This window comes from Canis lupus, chromosome 12, assembly GCF_003254725.2.
Source record: "Canis lupus dingo isolate Sandy chromosome 12, ASM325472v2, whole genome shotgun sequence".
Classification (NCBI taxonomy): Eukaryota; Metazoa; Chordata; class Mammalia; order Carnivora; family Canidae; genus Canis; species Canis lupus.
In genome coordinates, this window is record NC_064254.1 from 28,074,557 (window position 1) to 28,097,209 (window position 22,653).

The following is a 22,653-nucleotide window of genomic DNA, read 5'->3' on the forward strand; positions in this document are numbered from 1 at the left end:
AATAAGGCCCATTTCCTCTTCTAGCCATGAGTGGAGTAATAGAGGTAAAATGTAATTGCCCATTATAAACAACTAGAAACTGGATAGTACATATGAAACAAGGGTCTTCAGACACTGTAAAACAGGCTATCCACAAGAATGACCCCTTTGATTAGTCCATCATACTACATAGAGTCTTTAGACTTTAGCATAAGGTGTGAGAGAGTAATCCAGCCATGGCATTATCCATGAGTTGAGAAGACAGAATTGAAAATTAAGGGAGGCTAAGAAGGCTAGAATTAACCAGGCACAGTACCGAAGAGAAGAGAGCTGCACAAGACCTCCAGAGATCTCTACAGGACTGTCTTCAAGCCTTCAGGTTGTATTAATCATTAGAACATTGTGAAGTTGGGAAAGAGCCATCAGAAAACAGCAGTCCCAGCAAAGATCCGATGAGGCTGGAAAGCAGATTGTTCAAGAAATATGTACAGAGCAAAGACCTTAGTTCTCCCATGACTGAGAAGGCCTAAAAAAGATAGATCAAGTGAAGGAGGATGAGCCTGCAAAAATGACCAAGAAGTAGCATCCAAAGAGAGGGGTAAATTGGTGAGCAAGTGCCAAGACCTTCCCTTAGACAAATCCAATAGTTTTAAAAATAGCTTCTAATGTTTTTTTCAAGTTTCTAAGCATTTGAACACAATATCAATCACTAATAAGAGACACTCCCTACATCAGTGCAAAAGTTAGCCATTGGCATAGGAATAACAAAATGATTTCCTCAGGATAGTCAATTCAATCCAGTTCAGAAACTCTTTGTTGGATGCTGATTCAATTTACTCAGTGGGGTGCTGTGGAGGAATAAAGGCATGAAATAGAAAGTTTGCAGGGGAATAAATCACATGTGAAAATGAATATTATAGAAGACCACAGAGAGACATAGTTACTTCTAAAAAAATATGAGGATTAATTCCATCGGGGGTCAGAAAGTGAGAGACAGTAAGGGTGGCTCTTTGGAGAAATGGAGTTTTGCCAAGCCTTGAAACAAAAATAAGACTTCAGCAAAATTTGAGGATGAAAGCCATTTTAAATTCAGAAAACAGCTATGACGTCAAGGACAATAACTCTGGCATGAGAAGAAAAGCCTTTCTTCTGAGCATATACAGACAACTATTGATATATTTGAAGAGAAAGTAAAAGTTTTTGGGAAATGTGAGGAGAAATCACAAAGTAGATCCAGAATAGAAACAGATGAAGAGATCAGTGCTGAAAGATGACTGAATAAAAACAAAAGAAGTACAGCACAGACCACAAATAGACACTGTATCATTTATGAAATGGAGTTCTTTTTTATTGTCTAAATTAAAGTACTTATATTTTGTTTTAAATTACAATCATTTCTATAAAACCTCACCTAGTTGTGTATATTTTATTATAGGAAAAAATGATTTCAAAGTGCCATGCATCATACTAGTTCCAGAAGATCATTTAAATACAGTGTCACACAATATTTATTAATTTATACCATGAGCATTATTAATTATTTAAAAGATTATTTGTCTAAAAATGCAATATGCACATGCATAAGACATTATATTTGGGTCTTATGTTGTTAACCACAATGAGGGTTTGTATTGAAAGTAATAACTTTCACATAATAATTTAGCACTATTTCTGAAATTGATATCAAAGATGTAAAGTATGAGAACATTTATGGATTAAAAATGATGTGACTGGCTTGAGTTATTTACTTAATTGAGATTAAAGAAATAAATAAAAATTTTACTTCATTGTTCAGTGTAGTATTTTATGTACTTATTACAAAAGAGTTCCGACTGACTTGATATTATTTTTAAGCTGAAAAATAAAAGATCATGTAAAGACCGTTTTTCAGTGCAAATGCACACACATTATGTGGCATTCCTTGGGTATCCAGCTCAATATACTCAGTTGCTATAGAAACCATTTCTAAGGAAACAGAAGAAAGAAGTATGGGTATTTCAATTGCTGGCTGTGTTCCTGAAAGAAATGAATAGTAAACAAATAGTAGTACTTCTCTTTAACATAGGTACTTATCAATTACAGTTTAAGACAAATGAACTAAGGAATAAATACTATGAGTTTCATACTGGAAGTTACTTGTATAAATAGATGAAATTATTTTTAACGTCACATTTCATCTAATTAAAAATACTTACAAAGAATAGCTAACCACATATTGAGATGCACTGGAAAAATGACCATTTGATTTTTGTCACATTTCTAAAACTTGAGTCAGTGTGAAAGCTCCAATTTGAAACAGGTTAAAATACAATAATTTTATAATGTAGAAAATGGCCCATAAAAAGTTTACTTTTTTTTTTCAAGTTTTTAAGTTCCAGGTAGTTGACATACAGTGTGATATTAGTTCTGGTGTAGAATTTAGGTATTTATCACTTACATACAACACCCAGTGCTCATAGAGTTTATAATCAGAGAAAATCTTATTCAGTTTTTCACTTTGTCACAAGAAGCTGAAGTTAGTGGGTTGTGCATAAAAAGAAAGTTGCACATAATCTCAGAGTAATTTAAGGGAAACTGGAATAGAACTCAAGTTTCCAAACCTAAATCCAATTTCTTGTAGCACAAAGTTTATCACAAAAACATGCATTTTCGGGTACAAAAAATGAATCAAATTTATATTGAATATATACTTCTGTGCTCAATACTAAGGACACAAAAATGAGACACAAGTCTTGTAAACAGCTCATTTTCTTGTGTGTACTGAAGGCAAATAACAATTACACATAATTATAAGCATACATCTGTAAGAGAAGAAGGGGCATTGTAAAGATTCTGTACCAAAGGTCTTGCCATCACAGAGCGACTATTACATTGGCTTGTTTTAGGTTACCACAGGACCTTGAACAATTACTGTGAAGATAAACTGAGAAGTTAAAATCATTGTGTTTAGCTTACTCCTGCCACACAGAAAATCCTTAATATACATTAGGTACTAGTTTTGCAGGAAAATGGCTAAAAGTGTTTTTAAATAACATATAACCTTTGTGTATGGTGCAAGAGAGTGGTCTAGTTTCATTCTTCTGCTTGTGAATGTCCAATTTTCCCAGCACCATTTATTGAAGAGACTGTCTTTTTTCCAGTGGAGAGTCTTTCCTCCTTTGTCAAATATTAGCTGACCATAAAGTTGAAGGTTCACTTCTGGATTCTCTATTCTGTTCCTTAGAGGCTAGATCTCATGACCCTTGAGATCATGACCTGAGCCAAAACCAAGAGTCAGACACTTAACCTACTGAGCCACCCACATACCCCTAATTCTCAAATTTGAACTGAATTTATAATTTATGCCAATTTCTCTGTACTTGCCTCAAGTTAAATGTGACCAGGTCTAAAGCAGATATTCACTTGTGAAGATTAGTAGGACCTGAATAGAATACTTTCATTTTTTCCCCTTGTTTTTAGAATTACATTATTTTTTCTGAACAAGAAGTATGCTAAGTAACAATATTTGAAAAGCATAAATGTTCTTTCTTGAAAGCATAACAATATTTTAATAGGTAGCAAATAGAATAGATGGCATAAGAACTAAGACTTTGGCTTAAAATGACATTTCCAAAGGTAAAGTAGATAGACTGGAATACTTATCCTTCTTATGGGAACCAATTATTTTTTTTCCCCTAGGACTCTCATGCCTCTTCAATCTCCTTACCTAAATTTGTTTCATACCAAGGCAAGTAGATATCAAAAATGCTAAGGAGCTTAAATCTGTTTCAAATGCCAACATTTTCAAAAATATATTTTCAAAATATCTTTGAGAAAATTTGCTTTGAGTTGAATTCAAATTAATCATGTAGGAAGAGGGCAGGTTTCAAAGTGAGGAGACTAGGGACTTAAATTTACTAGTTAAATCTAGATCCCCCTTTCTAGAAAATCTGTAAGTGCTAAGATATAAATTCCCCCAAGAAATAACTCCAAGTTAGCTTTGAAAGGTAATAGACACTTTAGTACAAACAAAATATTTCAAAGCACCATCAAGTCATGGGTCTTAGCATGGTTGATGTATTACTAGCCATTAAGCATTTTTTTTTGAAAAAAAATTGATAATACTAAATAGAAAGTTTTGAATAGAAATCATATATAAAAGGATAAAGGTGTCAAATAGCCCTCTCTGTGAGAAAGATTCAGGTTAAAAAAAAAAAAGAAGAATCTCTCAAACAAGTTCAAATCCCAATAAATGTGGTTTTACTTACACATTTATTAAAAGCAAATTGATCTTATTAAAATTTGGACACATAGAGCACATGAAATTACTCTCAGCCACATCCCCAATTACATATAACTTAAAAAGAAAAAAAAATTCCTCTAAAACATGTACTATGTTTAAACATTAGTTCTGTCCTAGAGAAGTCACTTATATTAAAGTATAATTTTATGTTTTATTTTTATCCTTACTATTAGTGGTTCTTTTCAAAGTCTAGGTACACAAATATTTAAAATTTTAAAAGTTGGAATCCTGATATTACCTCTATGGTAAAATAAATAAAATAATATTAATACGAATTTAATTTTTTGCTTTTGATTTAGTGATTTCTGGCTTGTCATTAATATGACATCTCTCCATATTTTTTTTGAAAGGCACTAAATGGAAAAAAATGGATTGACATTGATTTCTATCACTAGGAAATACAATCAGAACCAAATTAATAAACTAGAAATACAGTTATCTGACTTTCTTAGAGAAATTATAATTTATAGAAATATTCCTATTTTTTACAGTACTGAATTTATATCTATATAAATCTGCAACAAATATATAATTTATATATTTATATATAAATCTGCAGCAAATATATAATTTATATATATTAATATATAATTTATATTGTAAATTTATATTATAAATTATATATTAATATAAATAAATCTGTAACAAATATTTTGGTGATGAATAAGAAGTGGGGATGATTTAGAAATAATTTGTTTTCTTATTTCTGTTTTTTCATAGGGGATAAGAATAGCTGATTAATGAATTGTCACTACAAAGGTTGTAATTGCTTCCTCATTTAATGGCTGTTACTTCTAATACTGCCTTTTCTACTTAATGTAGGAACTTATTTTGCCTATATTCTTTTCATTTGGAAAGTACTTTTGGATGCTCAAAAAATTAACATAGTATTTTTGTGAAAATTTCATTTTTGGGTCACATACTTTCTCAACTATTATTTACTTAGTTTCCCTTGTTTTAATCATTAGTAGTGTCTACCACAGTCTCTGTCTTGAAATATGGTCAACTCAGAAAGAAACACTCCAATCTTCTGTGTTTGTATTAGACACCTAATCTTCCTTGCTGAGACTATATGACACAAGCAGGGTTGAGAAGCATAGCAACTCTAGGGATTATCAGGAGATATACATAAATTCTCTTTCTTTACCATGCCAACTGTGGACAGATTTTCTTCACTATCTATTTTTTTTGCCTCTGAATTTGAACAAATATTTTAACAGAGAATTTGTTTTATACTTTTATTGATTTTCTGTTAAGATAATGACAGCTATGGTTTGTCTAGGCTCACTATCTTCAGATCCTTTGTTAAGCACAGCATGAAACATAGCATGGTCTAGTTTAATCTTTATAAGAGCTCTATGCAGTGGTTATGATTATCATTCCCATTTTAAAGGAAGTAAGGTAAGGCAGGGAGTAGTTAAGTATTCCTAAAATCACACTAGGTAGATTTGGAATTAGCATGACTACAGAGCCTAAATCTGAAACCCCCCACACTGTGGTAAGGACACTATAGAAAGCAGTATTCTAATTTCTATGGGGCATTAATTTAAAAAGTACAAATCCTTTACATGCATGTTTTAGTTTCTACTTTGATTTTGTGAAATCAAAACTGACATTATTTATCTCTTGTGCTTTTAATAATTAAATGAGCATAAAATTGGGGGGCTTTTCTCTAGCCTGTTTGTGAAAAATATGTAAGTTATGTATCGGCCCTATTGTTCTTTTAAAATTAAGGCTTTTTCTTTCTTTTCTTTTCTTTTCTTTCTTTTCTTTTCTTTTCTTTTCTTTTCTTTTCTTTTCTTTTTTTTCTTTTCTTTTCTTTCCTTTTCTTTTCTTTCCTTTTCTTTTCTTTCCTTTTCTTTTTTTTTCTCTTCTTTCCTTTTCTTTTCTTTTTTAATTAAGGCTTTCCAAGTAGAAACCATGATAGTTATATACCTTCAGGTGTAAATATTAAATGTTCTAAAAGAACAAAATTTCACTCTTATTGATTTCAGCTGTCCAAATGATAAAATACAACTTTACTTTATTCCCTTCCATTATAGAATGCTCATCGGATTGCTGTAAGAAGTGACAGTAGCACTGGTATCAAAAGAAGAAATGAAAAAACACAAGAGGAAATAAAAAATTATCCAGAAGCCTAAGCAAAATGGTAAGCTACTTAGAGTAACTTGACTCAAAATAAAGACATAGATTGAAAATCAAGTAGAAAAATAAAGCATGTTATAATCTTAAATCAAGAGTTGCACCTGATTATCTGAAGTTCCCAAATTATATATAGAATTTTGCCCGTTTGCAAATCTGGATTGAATCATATCTGGTTTTTTTAGTCATAAATTGCCCTTAGAAAGCAAAAATCATGGTAAGTTTAGAGCAAAGGGAAGAATCCATAAGTAAGCAGAGAGAGACCATAGGAATATGGGAATTAATGTGGTTTCTACACTTCAAAGTTGTGATGTTGTGATTCAAAGTTGAGAATATAGTGGTTAGACATTATGTACTATCAAGTTGTGAATGCAGGACAGTAAGTCAGAATCTGAGGAAGAAAGAGAGATTCCTATATGAAATTTAGGGACCCCAGAGAAGTTGGTAAGAACTGTTTCGGAGCATCAGCTATTGAATCTTCTGTAACTGACACATATTTAGAAGTACACAGGAATTAAATAGACCTAGGGAAGGATTAGAAATCCTAGCTGAACTGTAGCTACAGATTTAAAATCAAGAGACACACAAGACTGTGGCTACATCTAGAAATCAAACATCAGAGTAGGATAAATTTGTCAACAGTAAGTGAATAAGTCAAAGGCAGAGTATATAACGATAAAATTCAGGACAAGTATTAAGTTTAGATTCCAAATATCCAAAGTTTAAAGACCAGACAGGTATTAAATGTGTTTGGGGAAGTAATCTAGAAACGAAATAGAGTGTGTGAAGTTGGATTAAACAAACAAATGTTTAGGGAGAGATTAACATTTAGGTGGCATTGTGACAAGAATTTATATATACTTATTTATATAACCCTCAAAATTACTCCACAAATTAGTGGTATCCTCATTTTACAGATACACAACAGAGGCTAAAGCAGGTAACTAAAGCTAAAGAGATAGTAAGTCACAGAATGGGAATTCGAGGATTTGTCCATCTTCCACCAATCTTCTTCCATATTACAAGATGATGAAATTGTATAACTCAAGATTTTTAAAGATCTAGGTAAAGACTCTTGAAGATGTATAAAGACTCTGAACCAACTTTTGGCTTTAGAGTGGTAGAGTGTCCTTACAGGAAAATGGTGAGACAAATAAGGGAATGCCATGTGACAACAGAGGCAGAAATTGGAATGATGTCATTGCAAGCCAAGGAACACTAAGGTTGACAGCCACCACTGGAAGCTGGAGAGAAGCAAGGAAGAATTTACTCTGTGGTTTCAGAAAGAGCACACCCTGCCAACACCTTGTTTAGATTTGTAGATTTCAGAACTGTGACCCATTCCTGTTGTTTTAAAGCACCCAATTTGTGCTGCAGTGTTGTTGCAGCCCTAAAAAACTAATGCACTGTTCATCAAAAAATAGTCATTTTCCCAGCATTTGTGTCAAAATTACAAAATTTCAGAGTCAAAGTTATCAAATCTCATGTCTTTCGCGTCTGTCTTCTTCTCTTTCAGTATTTTCTAATTCTACCATCTACTCCCTCAATAGTTCATATTTTATCATTAGGTATTTCCACTCTATATTGACTTCTTGTTATATATAAACACACAAGCGCATCCCCAAGAATACACACATGCAAACACATATACACAGACATTTATATGTGTTATAATATCACATGGTCCAGGTACAGATAACTTGACTTATTAAATTAATAAGTTAGTATAGAGTTCCTTCATTCAACATGAAGTCACAAATAAATTTCCAGGAATAAGCATAAACACAAAACACTAAACATATATTTCATGCTGAAAGTAACTTGTTAATTCATGGCAGATGCAGAAGTCATATGGTCTTTCTGTGCCTTAGGGCCATAATCAGGACTAAGTCATTATAAACTTATCAGACTTTTGAATTGTAATAGAATTGCTATAGACACAGCTTTATGGTTGATAAAATTTCAGATAAACCTATTTTTAGCATGTTTGGAAAAATTGGTTTACATAATTTCCCCTTGTCTTCAGAGGGTGCTTAAGATACTCTTTGCTGCTTAATAAAACTGATTACAAAAATAAATAAAACTAATCCAATACTTTAGCAAATCCTGTGACCTTTAATATATATCCTGAATCTGAGCATTTCCCAAGTTACTGCTGACACTTGGACTGAGCTATGGCCATTTCTCAACTGGACTAGGGCATTAGCCTTCTAACTGGTCTTCCTGCCTGTATGCCTGCCTTATCCCCACCCACTAATCAATTCTCCACAGTGCAGCCAGAATGATCACTGAGATCATGTCACTTGTCTGTCTAAACCTCTGGAATAAGTTTCTGTTTCACTCAGAAGATAAGTCTTTAAATTGCCCCCAATTCTTGGAATCTGATTTTGTACTTTCTGTCCTGTCCTCTATCTGATTTCATTCTCTAAAGCCTCCCTCTGGTTTACCTGCTTCACCACACTGGCTTCCCTGATGTTTATAGAAAATGTCAAACACACACCTACCTTAACACAGCATTGACTATTTGTTCTTTGTGGGATATTTTTTCTCCTTCTACTACACAGCTCTCATCTTCTCCAAGTTGGCTTCCTCAGCAAAGGCAAATGTGACCATACTGTTGTTTCCCACCCACCAACTCAGAACCTGTGATATCCTCCCCTGCAAATCTGCTCTATTTTCTTTTAAGCATACAGTCTATACATATAGATATACATTTACAGACTCTCTTTATATATTAGAACTATATTATGTACACTTTATTACACACAGCATGTCATACAGAAACACAGGATCTTTATGCTTAGTGTTTACTGTCTTTCATTACTAGAATTTAAGCTCTAGGAGGGCAGGAAACATGTTATTTTTTGTAGTGTATTAGTCATACCATAAATAGAGTCCTCAATAAAATGTGTTGCTGAGTGAAATATGGTTATTAGGGAAGGACATATGTTATGCTAATCACTGTTAACTTAGATAATAACACTGTCAAGGGGTTTGAATAATATCTTAATTATTGACATAAAATAACATCTCAAAATATTGTTGATTGATGTTCATAAATGTGACAATTTGTCATACTGCACCATGTTTCAAGTATAAATAGATTTGAGAGGCAACAGAAATATATTTTTAAACTCCTATGTATAAGTGGCTGACAATAGTGAATAAAACTGAGAAAAACTATGTGGAGAGAGAAGTAATTCTCCTCATTGGCAGAATTTGATACACTGGCCTGACCAATGGGCAAAGAGGGCCATAGGCACCAATTTTAAAATCTCACCCCCTTGCCTTCCTCAATTCTTCCCTGGCCTCCCTGGAGTAAGGGATGCCACTCACCAGAAGGCTCAGCTGAGATCTGTCCAAACGTGGGACATGGAGCCAGTGAAGACAAAGGACATGAAGAATAAGCAGAACCTATTCCCTTCATTGAACAATACATTGTCCTTAAAATTCATCATATCTAGGGAACCCCGGGTGGCTCAGCGGTTTAGCACCGCCCTCAGCCCAGGGCGTGATCCTGGAGACTTGGGATCGACTGCCACATCAGGCTCCCTGCATGGAGCCTGCTCCTTCTGCCTGTGTCTCTGCCTCCCTGTCTCTCTCTGTGTGTGTCTCTCATGAATAAATAAATAAATAAAATCTTTTAAAAAAATAATCATATATAGATCTTGCAAACTCAAACTTCAATCCCAACTCAAGCACTTATTAGCTGAGGGATCTGAGCCAAGATAGTCTCTTCCTGCAAAGTTGTGCAGGGACTAGATCTTCAACCCCAGGGCACTGTTAGTTACTAATTGCTATTTTTTTTTAATTTTGATTTATTTATGATAGTCACAGAGAGAGAGAGAGAGAGAGAGAGGCAGAGACACAGGCAGAGGGAGAAGCAGGCTCCATGCACCGGGACCCCGATGTGGGATTCGATCCCGGGTCTCCAGGATCGTGCCCTGGGCCAAAGGCAGGCGCTAAACCGCTGCGCCACCCAGGGATCCCCTACTAATTGCTATTTAATAAACTGCAGCTACTACTATTATAATTATCCTTAAAACAAAGAATTTTGTCTTTGCCTTCATTTCCCTAATATCCAGAAATGCCCACTGAATATCTGTGTTGTTTCTTGCCCAAATCATTTCCTTCGTGTGACTGTCCCCTTTAAGCCTTACTATAACACTGGCTCAGATAACAGGACTGGATTATTTAAGCTGCCTACATCCTCTGCTTAGAGCATCAAATGCCAATCCTCACTCATCTATCCTCTTGCTGCAGAAGTGTGATATTTTGCCTTGAATGTCAGCTGTGCTGGATCCTTCCTCAAGAATGGTCAGTTAGAGATCCCTGGGGGGCTCAGCGGTTCAGCGCCTGCCTTGGCCCAGGGCCGATCCTGGAGTCCTGGGATCGAGTCCCGTGTCAGGCTCCCGGCATGGAGCCTGCTTCTCCCTCTACCTGTGTCTCTGCCTCTCTCTCTCTCTCTCTCTCTCTCTCTCTCTCTCTCTCTCTCTCTCTATGTTTATCATGAATAAATAAATAAATAAATCTTAAAAAAAAAAAGAAAGAAAAAATAATGGTCAGTTGTGGGCAGCCTGGGTGGCTCAGCGGTTTAGCGCCGCCTTAAGCCCAGGGAGTGATCCTGGAGACCCTGGATCGAGTCCCACTGTCTGGCTCCCTGCATGGAGCCTGCTTCTCCCTCTGCCTGTGTCTCTGCCTGTCTCTCTGTGTCTCTCATAAATAAATAAATAAAATCGTAAAAAAAAAAAAAAAAAAAAGAATGGTCAGTTCTCTAACTGAATCCTGTTCCCTGGGCATCTAGAATCCAGCTCCGTGCTGGCTGGTAACTCAGAAATAAACCATGATCTCCCCATCTTTATATGTCTCACTAGCTGCCTAGACTCTTCTAGTATCGAGTCACTTGCCTACACAAAGCCATCTCGAACCATGATTAAATAGGTAATTCCTTGAGATTCCATGTATTGAAGTGGTCCAGCTTCTTCTTGAGGGGCCAGACACTTCAGCCATGTTATTTTTTCAGTTCTAAGGTACTTTCTCCCACCCTCCAGCTTCTACACATCCACAGCTTATGCTTCTTCAGTCATAGCAGCCTTCATAGCTAAGCCTCCCTAACTTATAATAAACTGATGACAATTTTTGTGACTAATTTTAAAATAGTCTTCCCTGGGATCCCTCCAATTATGGCAAAGCTTTGGATAAGGCATTGTATCTATTAACACATGACTCTTGTATTGAAAGAGCATAAATACACTGAGGGAAGCTAACAGAACAAATGACCAAAATTATGGTGATGCTGAATTATGTATAATGACCTATTGGAGCAAAAATAAAGGGAAAAAATAAAATTTTAAGTGTTTTTATAAACATCTTCCAATAGGAGGTTGCATTTAATTTGAGCCTCGGGAAAGGAATTTGACAAAGTGGGCGATAGAGGGCATTTAGGAAGAAGGACAATGAATGCCAAAGTGCAGCGCTGGGCAACTGTGCAACAGTATTGGAGAGTGGTTAGTCATAAAATAGGGTAGGGATAAATAGTAGAGAATGACTTCAGATGACACAATTGAGATCGAATACTATAGTTGGAATGCTTAGGATTTGAAACCTCTCCTGATAGGAAATGAAGATTCATTGTGACTTTCTAAGCAGAAGAATGCAAATCATATAAGGAAAACAACTCTGAAAGTAATGTGGAGGAGGGATCAGAGAGGATAGAGACTAGAAATAGGTCACTTATCTTAGAGAGTACTGCATTAGTCCACAAGAGAGAAGGAGAGTTTAAACTGGAGTAATAATAGTGAACTAAGAGGCTGGGTGAGAGGACTCTGTAGATAAAATTCATAGTCCTTTTGATAAAATAAAGTTTATGCTGAAGCTTGGAAATCTAGCTGGATATAAATTTCATGTTTAAGAAATGATTCAGTGGAGAAGAAAGTATGGGTAGGGAGAGAGATGGAGGTTGTGATACTGGAGAGTTAAAGATTTTATCTTAAGTTTTGAGGGACTGCTAACAAAAATGTTAGTCTAAAGATAGAAGCAAGTTTATATATCTGCGTATATTTGAAGCCATGAATATAGGTGATATATCTCCAATGACAAATTGTGGAATAAAGAAATAAGAATTGAAAAAAAGAACAGTGAAGAGTATGGAAAGAAAGGAAGGGGGAGTCTAAGAATGAACCCCAAGGGGGGATCCCTGGGTGGCCCAACAGTTTGGTGCCTGCCTTTGGTCCAGGGCACGATCCTGGAATCCCAGGATCGAGTCCCGCATCAGGCTCCCGGCATGGAGCCTGCTTCTCCCTCCTCCTGTGTCTCTGCCTCTCTCTTTCTCTCTGTGTCTATCATAAATAAAAATAAATAAATAAATCTTAAAAAAAAAAAAAAAAAGAATGAACCCTAAGGGATTCTAGCAGTTAACTGGAGAGCGTGAAACTGCGTGTTAAATTAGCCTGGCAGAGGTGGGAAGAGTATTCCAGAACAGCAGTAGCACAGGCCGTGCCAGGTACATAATTTGTTGAACCCACTGCAAAATGAAAATGCGAGGTCTTTTGTTCCAAAAAAAAACAAGGAAAATGTTCTATTAAAGGTCCTAAAATAAAAGCTTTTCTTTCTTTAGTGGTCTCCTTTTCATCTTTTCATGATATATTTTACTTGCTATTTAACATCATTATAAGAAAATTTAAGATTTTCCATTATTAGCACATATTTTACCATTCATCTTTGTACTGTGCAATACCTATTTTAAATGAAAATATAAGAGAATTTAACTCTTCAGTGGCATCATCAAAATTCCACAAATCATGTTTCAGAGCTAGTACATACATTTCGTTCTTAGCAAAAAGTAATTGAACATTGACACAAACTCAGCTGCTTTTATTCCACTTCTTGTTACATTCTAACACTACTTTGGAACTAGATTACTTCCACAATACCCTTACTTTGTACTTCCTTCCAGTCTCCCTGAAATCCTATATACTATAGTTCTACCAAGTGTGGGGGCCTTCTGAGTATAGGGCCTTTGTGACAGTTCATACACCCTTGAAAGCAGCTGATGGAATGAGCACTGAGTGTTATATGTTGGCAAATCGAACCTCAATAAAATAAAATAATAAATAAACCATGTAAAGATACACAGATTAAAGACAAAAAAGCATCCCTGGACATAGATCTGAAAACTGCACAAAGAGATTATGGGTATTTACTACAGTTTGTGGCTTTATACTAGGGCTCCATCAGAATGGTACAGAAGACAGGGATGTTGTGACTTTGGGCAGCATAATGGAATTAAGCAGGTCTGAAATATGAACTTTTCTGAGTCCATACAAGGCTAATATTTATACCTTGGTCAAAAAACTAAACTATATTAACCTGAGCATTATAAACACCTCACATATAGTGCTACTGCAGGAATTGGCAAATTCCTGTAAAGAACAAGTTCTACCTTTGTAGACAATATGGTCTCCATCACAACTACTCAACTTTACTGTCATAGTATGAAATCAGTCATGGGCAGTACACAACCAATGGGTATAGCTAGGTCCCAGTAAAACTCTTTAGAAAAACTAGTGGTGGGCTGGGTTTGACCAGCCGGTAATACCTTGCCAATCTCTGGTCTGTGCTGTTAATTTTCCCAAGGTCAAATTCCCAAGATTCAACAATGGAGAGGGAAGTTTTGAAACCAAAGAATTATAACATGCATGAAAAAAATTGTATTATTAACTAGATTCACTCTATTATATTTTGTACATAGTAGTATATTTTTTATACAGTGTTGATGTTACTATCCATTTTAGTGACAAGTGGGAATAAAATGCAAATGATGAATATTCTTGAATACTGCAAACTAGCAAAACACAAAATGCACAGGGCACTCCTTTGTGAAAGATGCTGGGTGATGTACAGGAAACAAAATGTGAGGATTTTACTTCAGATGAAAATCTGTGGGCTAGGTGTCAGCAGTTAAAGTTTGATCTGCAGGAGAACTAGTTATGTTCATTAGTGGGTCATTTCTAAAAGGGATTGTTTTATACAAAGCAAGTAAATTAGAACGAAAGTAATACTAAATATTGTGACAGAAGCTTTTGTCTTCTGTGCACACACTTCTTTGACCACAAAGGACAGGGTCTAGAGGGCTCCTTCTGCAGTAAGGTAACTTGAGGAGCTGAAGTAGAAGGTCTCAAGTTTCAGCTGAAGGGGGACATCTCTTTTGGTGCTTAGTGGTTTTCCCCAAGGGGAAACTTTTTCCTCTACATTTGCTGGTTTGTAGAATGGATACATAACAATGAGACATTTCAAACCTTAGACGATAACATATGATTCCAAATTTGCCAGTAGACAGAAATGAGAAACAGTTATGATTGTTTTCAAAAGGCATAATTCATACCTGAGTGCTTCAAGACCAAAACAATAGATAAGCAAACAAATCACAGCCGTGCTGGTGCCTGTCACAAAGTACTCAGTTAAAAACACATTTGAATATTGAGTAAAATGATGTGATTTTAATTCCATTCATCTTTTAAAAATTTTACTAAAAAATAAAGGATGCTGTGGAAATATAAGTAAGAATTTCAACATCTACATAGTAATTCAGTTTAAAAAATGTGGTTGGCATGTTTGAACATAAGATCTCTGTATTATTTCAGAAAAATATTTTATATTTTTAAAAATAATTTTAATATTTTTCTTTCACTGTAATAATGCTAATTAGCAATTATCTATCTTTTCTATATGAACAATTGTAGATCTCATAAAAACTTATTTATCTTGATCTAATATAAGTAAAATAATTAAATATACTTTCTGAAATGTTTATTTCTCACCGTACACAGATATTTACAAAAACATTTTTTATTGATCATAAAAATATATAATCAGTTTGAAACTTTTAAAAAATAAAAATAAGTATTGAAAGAAATATTAATGTTTTTGGAAGAATCTTTCATATGCATATATGTAGTGTGCATTACACATGTATTTGCAAATTTATTATATATGATTTTATAACTTATGCTTAATAGTATTATTAAATACCAATATTTATTTAATACAACCACCATTTTAGGGTACATTCTTTTCCAAATATTTGTTATTTTAATAACATTTAATAACATAATTTTGGATATATCAACAATAATTTCCTAACATTGAGATTATACTATTTTTAAAACTTCTAAGATTTCTGGTGGCAAGTTCTTCTCTAGAAAGATGGTGCCAAGATACTTCCCTACCTACCAATAGAGTGGTGTATTTTCACAAATTCAGAATATTGCAGTTGGAAAAAATAAATCTGGCAAATGGATAAAATTTGTATCTCATTTTAAATTTGAGACCTTTGGTTGCTTCTGATGTTTTTTAAATATAGTTTTATTGACTATGTACAGCAAAGTGTTTTACTATTTGAATGGTCAGCCTTTCTTCTTTGATTTGACAGGGTGTTTATAATCACGTCTATCTCACGAGGCAATACATTTTTGGATATTTGCTTTAACTATGTTTATGACCATTTTTGGAATCAAAGGGTATTAATTTTAGTTATTCTACTATAAAATATACCACGATTGATATTTTATTTATAATTTTCTATTTTTGCTTTTATTATTTTTTTAATTTTTTTTATTTCATTAATATAAATTTATTTGAGAAGCTGGGTTTAAGATATGCTGAAATTGTTTCTGGGTCTTCTGTTTTAGTTAACTATCTGGTCTAGTCTTATGATTATATTTTTTTTTAATTATTTTTATTGGAGTTCAATTTGCCAACATATAGCATAACACCCAGTGCTCATCCTGCCAAGTGCCCCCCCCAGTGCCCATCACCCAGTCACCCCAACCCCCCCCGTCCACCTCCTCTACCACTACCCCTTGTTCATTTCCCAGAGTTAGGTGTCTCATGTTTTGCCACCCTCACTGATATTTTCACTCATTTTCTCTCCTTTCCCTTTATTCCCTTTCACTAATTTTTTATATATATTTTTGTTTTTAGTCTTAAAAATTTCCAGTTAGAGATGAAATAGATATTAACTTATATTTGATTTAGCATATTTAATGTTTTATAATTTTATCTGGTTAGTCCTCAAAGAATTTATTCTAGTGTAAGGATATAGAGAAAGAGTTTTCAAGATAACAAAATGCATCAACACAGTTGTTGAATATGAAAACTCTTATCAAATCTCTTTTATGTATGCAGTCTAGCACATATATTTTTATTCTATTTCTTTGTATCTGTATCCCTGTAATAATACCCATATTTTATTATAATTTATTTTAATATATTTCATAAACATATGATACTCTTAGTGCCATTTCTATTCAATATTTCCCTATTCTCTTTGACCTCAAGATGACTTGATCAAGTTCTAAATATTATCTCACTTGAATTTGTTTGAAATTTCTTTATAGTTTTCAAATATAGTGCTTCTTTAGTATTAAGGACTCACAGTTTCAAGAACTCAAATAAAGACACCATATCTCCATTTAATTTACTTTTGGTATTTTGGTTATTTAATTAATGTATTTTCTATTTGATCTTCTAAATGTTATGTATGAAATACATGCACATGCATATATAAGGCATTTTGACTTATGAGTTTAATGGAATTATGTCTTATGTTTCAACTTGGAGAATGGCATTGAATATTGTTGTAAGTTATTTATATTTTGTTATGTTTGGACATAATAATAGATACCAAAAAGATGTGAAGATAATGTAAATCACTTAGGATAGAAAAAGGAAGAGAAAAAAATACTCTTAGTAAATTATAAATTGTCAATATCTTTTTACCTAATAATGTGGTAAATTGTATTATTGAATATCTTTCTTTGACTCACCCTTTTATTTCCAGATAAAATATCCCTTTGCCACTTACTAGAATTTTATGAATACTGTATTAAATTTTTAAATTTAGAATTTTATAACTATGAATGGAATAAATACAACTCATATAAAATTTTCATTTTAGCACTATTTTTGTTATCCAATGCAATTAGAAAATCTTTGGATTAGGAAGCTCTGGCTATTCTCTCTTAAATCCTTCTCAAACAACTGGTAGAAAATAATAGAGAATCATATTGCTAGAGGAAAATAATACCAAGCTGCTAGAAAATGTTCTTTTTTCCTCTCTCTCTTTTAAATAATTAAAAAAATTTCCTTAAGTAATCTCTAAAACCAATGTGGGGCTCAAACTCATCACATGCTCTACTGACTGAGCCAGCCAAGTGCCCCTTCCCTTTTTTCCTCTTAAACTTCACTTGCTTCATAAATCAAACAAAACCACAAAGACTGGTTTGATTTAGAGGATGGCTGACCAAGACAACTTCAATTCAATTTAATAGATATCATTATATTATAGAACCAGCAATTATAAACTTCAGAAGTTAAACAAAACTCTAAGAAGCATATTGATAGTCATTGTTCCATGATCTCTCACTTTGCTTATCACAAGATATTACTTGGAGCATCATTTTTCTCTTAGCTACCCATGAAAAGTGAGAAATCCATCAGAGAGCAAGGGAGCCCAAAATTACACGCTTTCTACCTTTTATACTTTCCTAGGATGGAGGTAGCATGTAGAGAGGCAATAATAGAGTACTCAGTGGTTCGCTTTAGAAATGTACAAATTCTCTCTTTATTAGTCACATGCTCATTCTATATTTTGGCAGTATCATGGAACCTGGAACCTAGTCAAGATTTTAGCACTGCAGGCCATTCTACTATGGCCTATTCTGCCTTTTCTTTACACAAAGAGATTAGATAGATTTGCAGATATGTTATTAAAGATAATTTTCAGCTACTAAATGGATTTGGCCAATGATGAGCAGCTGCAGGAGACTAGAAGACAAGAGGAGAATGGAGTTGGGAATATATCTCCTGGTCTACTCCTGATTGGTTTGCTTTGGATTGGCTGTGTTGTCTCCCTAAATGCTATAGCATCTGTAAACTGGTAGCTTTTCTCTTTATGGGTCCGGATAACTGCTCTTTCCTTTTTCCCTTCAGGACTCAAGGTAGTAATGACATTCTGCTGTTGCTAGTCCCTTCAGAACCACACTATCCCTCATTGTTTTCCCTAAGCTTTAGCCATATCTTTGTAAATACTTTTTTAAAAAAATTAAACTCTCCCCAAGAACTCAACTGGAGTGTACTATCAATTCTCTGATTTGACCCTGGCCAACAGAGTGGTGAACAAAATGCCAGCAAGTACCTTGTAAATTATTGATTAGCATATCTAAAATAATTAAGGAGGAAAATAGTAGGAATACTGGAAAGGTCAAAATCATGAGAGTGTTTGCAGTTGTATTGAGGGGAGGGGAAAAATGGAATGTGACAAGGTTTTGTTCATAAAGGCAAACTTGGGATTTAATTTCCTGGAAATGGAGAATTTGTGTCCTGATTATTTCCAAGGGATGGCTATAGGACCAATTGTATAAGAGGAGAAGATGTAATTTTGCTTCATTTATATGTGAGAAGTGATGTATTAGGTAATGTTGATAAGTCTTAACAGTTATACAACAAACTATTGTCTTATAAAAGCACAAGGAAAATACTACATTTAAGTTTGTAATTAAAATTTGCTATTTTTAGAAACTTTGCAAAGAAAATCATATCACACTGGATAAAGCACATATAAGATTTGGGTTTTTTTCTGAATTTCTGAATTGCCAGCCACAAATTACATACCTAAACATACACACAAAAATCTATAAATATGCATATATAACACAAAACCTATAAACTTCTCATTGAAGGAAAATCAACTTCACTGCCACAATTGCACTTGAAATTCCACAGGATAAAACTTCCTTCAAATAATGAAAAAAATACCCTCTCTTTTTGCTAAATACAATTATTTAAACTTTTTTTCCATGTTTCCTAATTTGCCAGTAATTACAAGGGTAGAGGAGACTAATAATTTCTAATATGCTTTAGAGTAAGGATAGTTATTAATTATTTCAAGACTGATTTCAAATTTGTACATGAGATACTATCTTGTTTCATTTTTATATAATTTTTTGTTAAGTAAAGTTCATGAATTTAATTTATATTCTGAGTTATATATAATAAAAGCATCACAGCTTTGCATTACATAATGATAAACCCCGCTATGTAGAATGGCAACACACAATGAAATTCCCTTGATTTCCTCATCTTCCCATTAAAAAATACATTTCAGTATATACTATACTGAAAAAAAATGTTAGAAACTGTATGTTATATTCTGTTCCACCTGACAAAGAATCTATTTCAAGAAATGAGAATAATAAAAGTTAATCCTAAACTTTGAGAGATCTATTGTAATGAATTGAACTAGTTCAGTTTCTGATTGCTTGCCAGCAGTGTAGCCGTCTCCAACATACTCCTGTATTGATCTGGTAGCCTTTGTGGCAGTGCATAAAGAATAACCATCTGTGTCAGGTACAACAGCAGGTGCCATCTCCATTGAACTGGCTGCTACCCTGATTACAAAGAGGCTGTTTAGAGCACCTGGTGACCACAACAGTCTCTTTCTCTTTTCTACAGAAAAGAAACTCATTTCTAAAAGTTTACTGAACTGAAACTGAGAAACTCACCAGAAATCGTCAGCTGAAGGGGAATGAACTCCAGTGAAGACAAAGTAAGTGATCTAGTGATGGAAAGTCTCTGGGTCGTGGCAGGAAATTCCCAGTCATGCACACTAGGCTGAAGTTCCCATTTGGACCACTCTGAAGAAGTTCTGAGCCCTTCTTTTAAATCAGATGTTAAGGTCAGATAATCTGTAGAATACGTCCAATCTGGCATAAGTACAGACACAGGGAAAGAGGCCTGTATTGGAAGTGACTGAGTTGCTGAAACTGCATAAAATGCGATATCAGAGGTTACTTCTGAAAAATCAGACATTGAGTACATATAAGGTGGCATGTTGTTGTCAAAGTCATTTGAAGGTATAGTTTCTGGATGCTTTTGTAAATTTAATTCAAAATCTAGAGAACTGTCACGGGTGTAAAGTTTGGACTGTTGATGAGATCCTTTACTCTCTTGCACACCCAATAAATTGTCTTGACTCAATATCTCAGTGGGGCCCACGGTTACATCGTAATGTCCCATTGTCAATAGTTTTAAAATGTTTTCTGACACAAAAGGATCATCAATAGTCAGTTTTGAAGTCAAATCAGTATTCATTGGGTCTGAGGAGACAGTTTGTGATGGGACAATGGATAAATAAGTTTTATCCAAACATAAATTAACATCCAAATTACTTGATAGGGTAATGGATTCTTCTAAGGATGAGGATAAAATCCTTATTTTTGTACTCTTTTTAGAAAGAAATAAAGATGACAGTTCTGTGAATGCTGCTGATGGCGTTATTTCAGTAGCAGAAGAAAACGAATGCCCAGAAGTGATAGTTTGAATTCCCATTAGTGCATACCAGCTGGCTAATATTGCTGAGTTCATCCAGAATGTCTCATAAAAGTGGGACTGTTTGCTATGCAAAACTTGATCTGAGAATTCATGAGAGGATTTTATTTCAGTCATAGAACATGTTGCACATGTTTGGCTTAATTCACTTAAAGAATCAGCAGCCTGTGATTTGATGTTTGTGAGTCTCTGGTTGCTAGATGCTTCAGTAATAACCTGGTATTCACTGGGAATGGAAGTTTGTGTAGTGAATTGGTGCAGAGTTGATGAGTTTAAGATGGCTACCTGTTTAGATATAATTATCTTAGCAGGAGAAATGGGAGACATTGAGGAGCTCAGCAATCTCCAGTACTCTCTTCTTGAAATTAAGGAAACAGCTGAATATTCTTCAATATCCTCTTGAGCCCCCCTAGAGACAACTGGAGGTACACTTGTAGAAGCAGTTGTGAGCAGGAATCCACGGGGGAGTAATGAGTGCCTGTTTAACTTAATATCAGCTCCTGGAATGCCAGTAATTACTGAACTCATTGCAGTAGTAGATAAGGCAATAGTCTGATTGTTTTCAAATAATAAAGACTCTGTAGGATAGATAGCATCTGTCATGAAAGGAGAGATGATAAATGGGGTCCTCTCTCCCCTACTGGGGAAAAGGAATCCTGTTATGGCTGCTGAAGTTTGGAAAGGCATATGTGATATAGATGTTTTGCCCCAATCAGTTTGTGCTGGGTCATGAACACCAAAATTCAGAAATTGAGAAGAGGGAACATCTGTGGAAGAAAGAAGACCGTATTTAGCAGAGAGCTCTCTAGTGGAAATCAGTTCTTCGAGTGAATAGCTTTCAAAAGATATGCCAATACTTAATGCTGCCAAACCAGTAGTTGGGAGAACATCATGCTTGATAATTCCTGTCTGTTTTGGACCTTCAGAGGGCAAAAAGAAAAAAAAAAGAATCAAAAAGTGACTTAAAAATGAACAACATATGCCCTGGGCCGAATCTTCTACAAATTTCTCTGCCACCTTATACCCATTACATGCAGACAAATAGCTCTGTAAATCATATTTATAATGAAAGTGTGTAAGTAAATTTAGCAACTTCACAAACTGTTTAAATGCAAAGACTCCTATTACTCACATTCCACAAGAGGGCCAAAGTCAAACAAATTGTGTTATGTAATCTTGGGAAAGAAGAATAAAACTGGAAGTATCTTGTGCCATCATGTTAAACTATACTACAAAGCTGTAGTAATCAAGACAATATAGTACTGCCATGAACACTGACACATATATCAATGGAATATAGTAGGGAGCCCAGAAATAAGCCTATTTATATATAGTCAAATAATCTATGACAAAAGAGGCAAGAATATACAATGGGAAAAAAACAATCTCTTCAAAGATGATATTGGTGTAAAAGTGGACAGCTACATTCAAAAAATGAAACCAGACCACTACCTTACACCATATAATAAATTTGAATCGACTAAAGACTTAAATGTAAAACCCAAAACCATTAAACTAGAAGAAAACATGTCAAACATAAGCTGTTTGACATCAACCTTAGCAATGTTTTTTTTGGACCAGACTCCTTAGGCAATGGCAATGAAAACTAAAATAAACAATGGTTATACACCACAACAAGAAACTTTTGCACAATGAAGGAAAAAATGATCAACAAAACAAAAAGACAACCTACTAAATGGGAGAAGATATTTGCAAATCTCACATCTGATAAGGGGTTCATATCCAAAATACACAGAGATTTTCCAGAACTTAATATTAAGATAACAAACAACCTTATTAAAAAATGGGCAGAGGATGGGGCGCCTAGGTAGCGCAGTCAGTTAAATATTCGACTCTTGATC

General features: G+C 34.3%; 1 protein-coding gene and 1 long non-coding RNA gene across 2 annotated transcripts in view; one reads left to right on the forward strand and one right to left on the reverse strand.

Annotated features, from left to right (window-relative positions):
• Positions 1 to 22,653, reverse strand: part of EYS (eyes shut homolog) — a 1,522,493-nt gene that overhangs the window by 701,476 nt on the left and 798,364 nt on the right. The window contains exon 23 of the mRNA XM_025419151.3: positions 19,966 to 21,711. Coding sequence (XP_025274936.3) covers positions 19,966 to 21,711 — 1,746 coding nt within the window. The remainder of the gene's footprint in view (positions 1 to 19,965; positions 21,712 to 22,653) is intronic.
• LOC118350512 (uncharacterized) lies at positions 1,955 to 20,012 on the forward strand. The gene is made up of 3 exons (XR_004804453.1): positions 1,955 to 2,044; positions 6,304 to 6,410; positions 19,916 to 20,012. It is a non-coding gene; the product is annotated as an uncharacterized LOC118350512 (long non-coding RNA).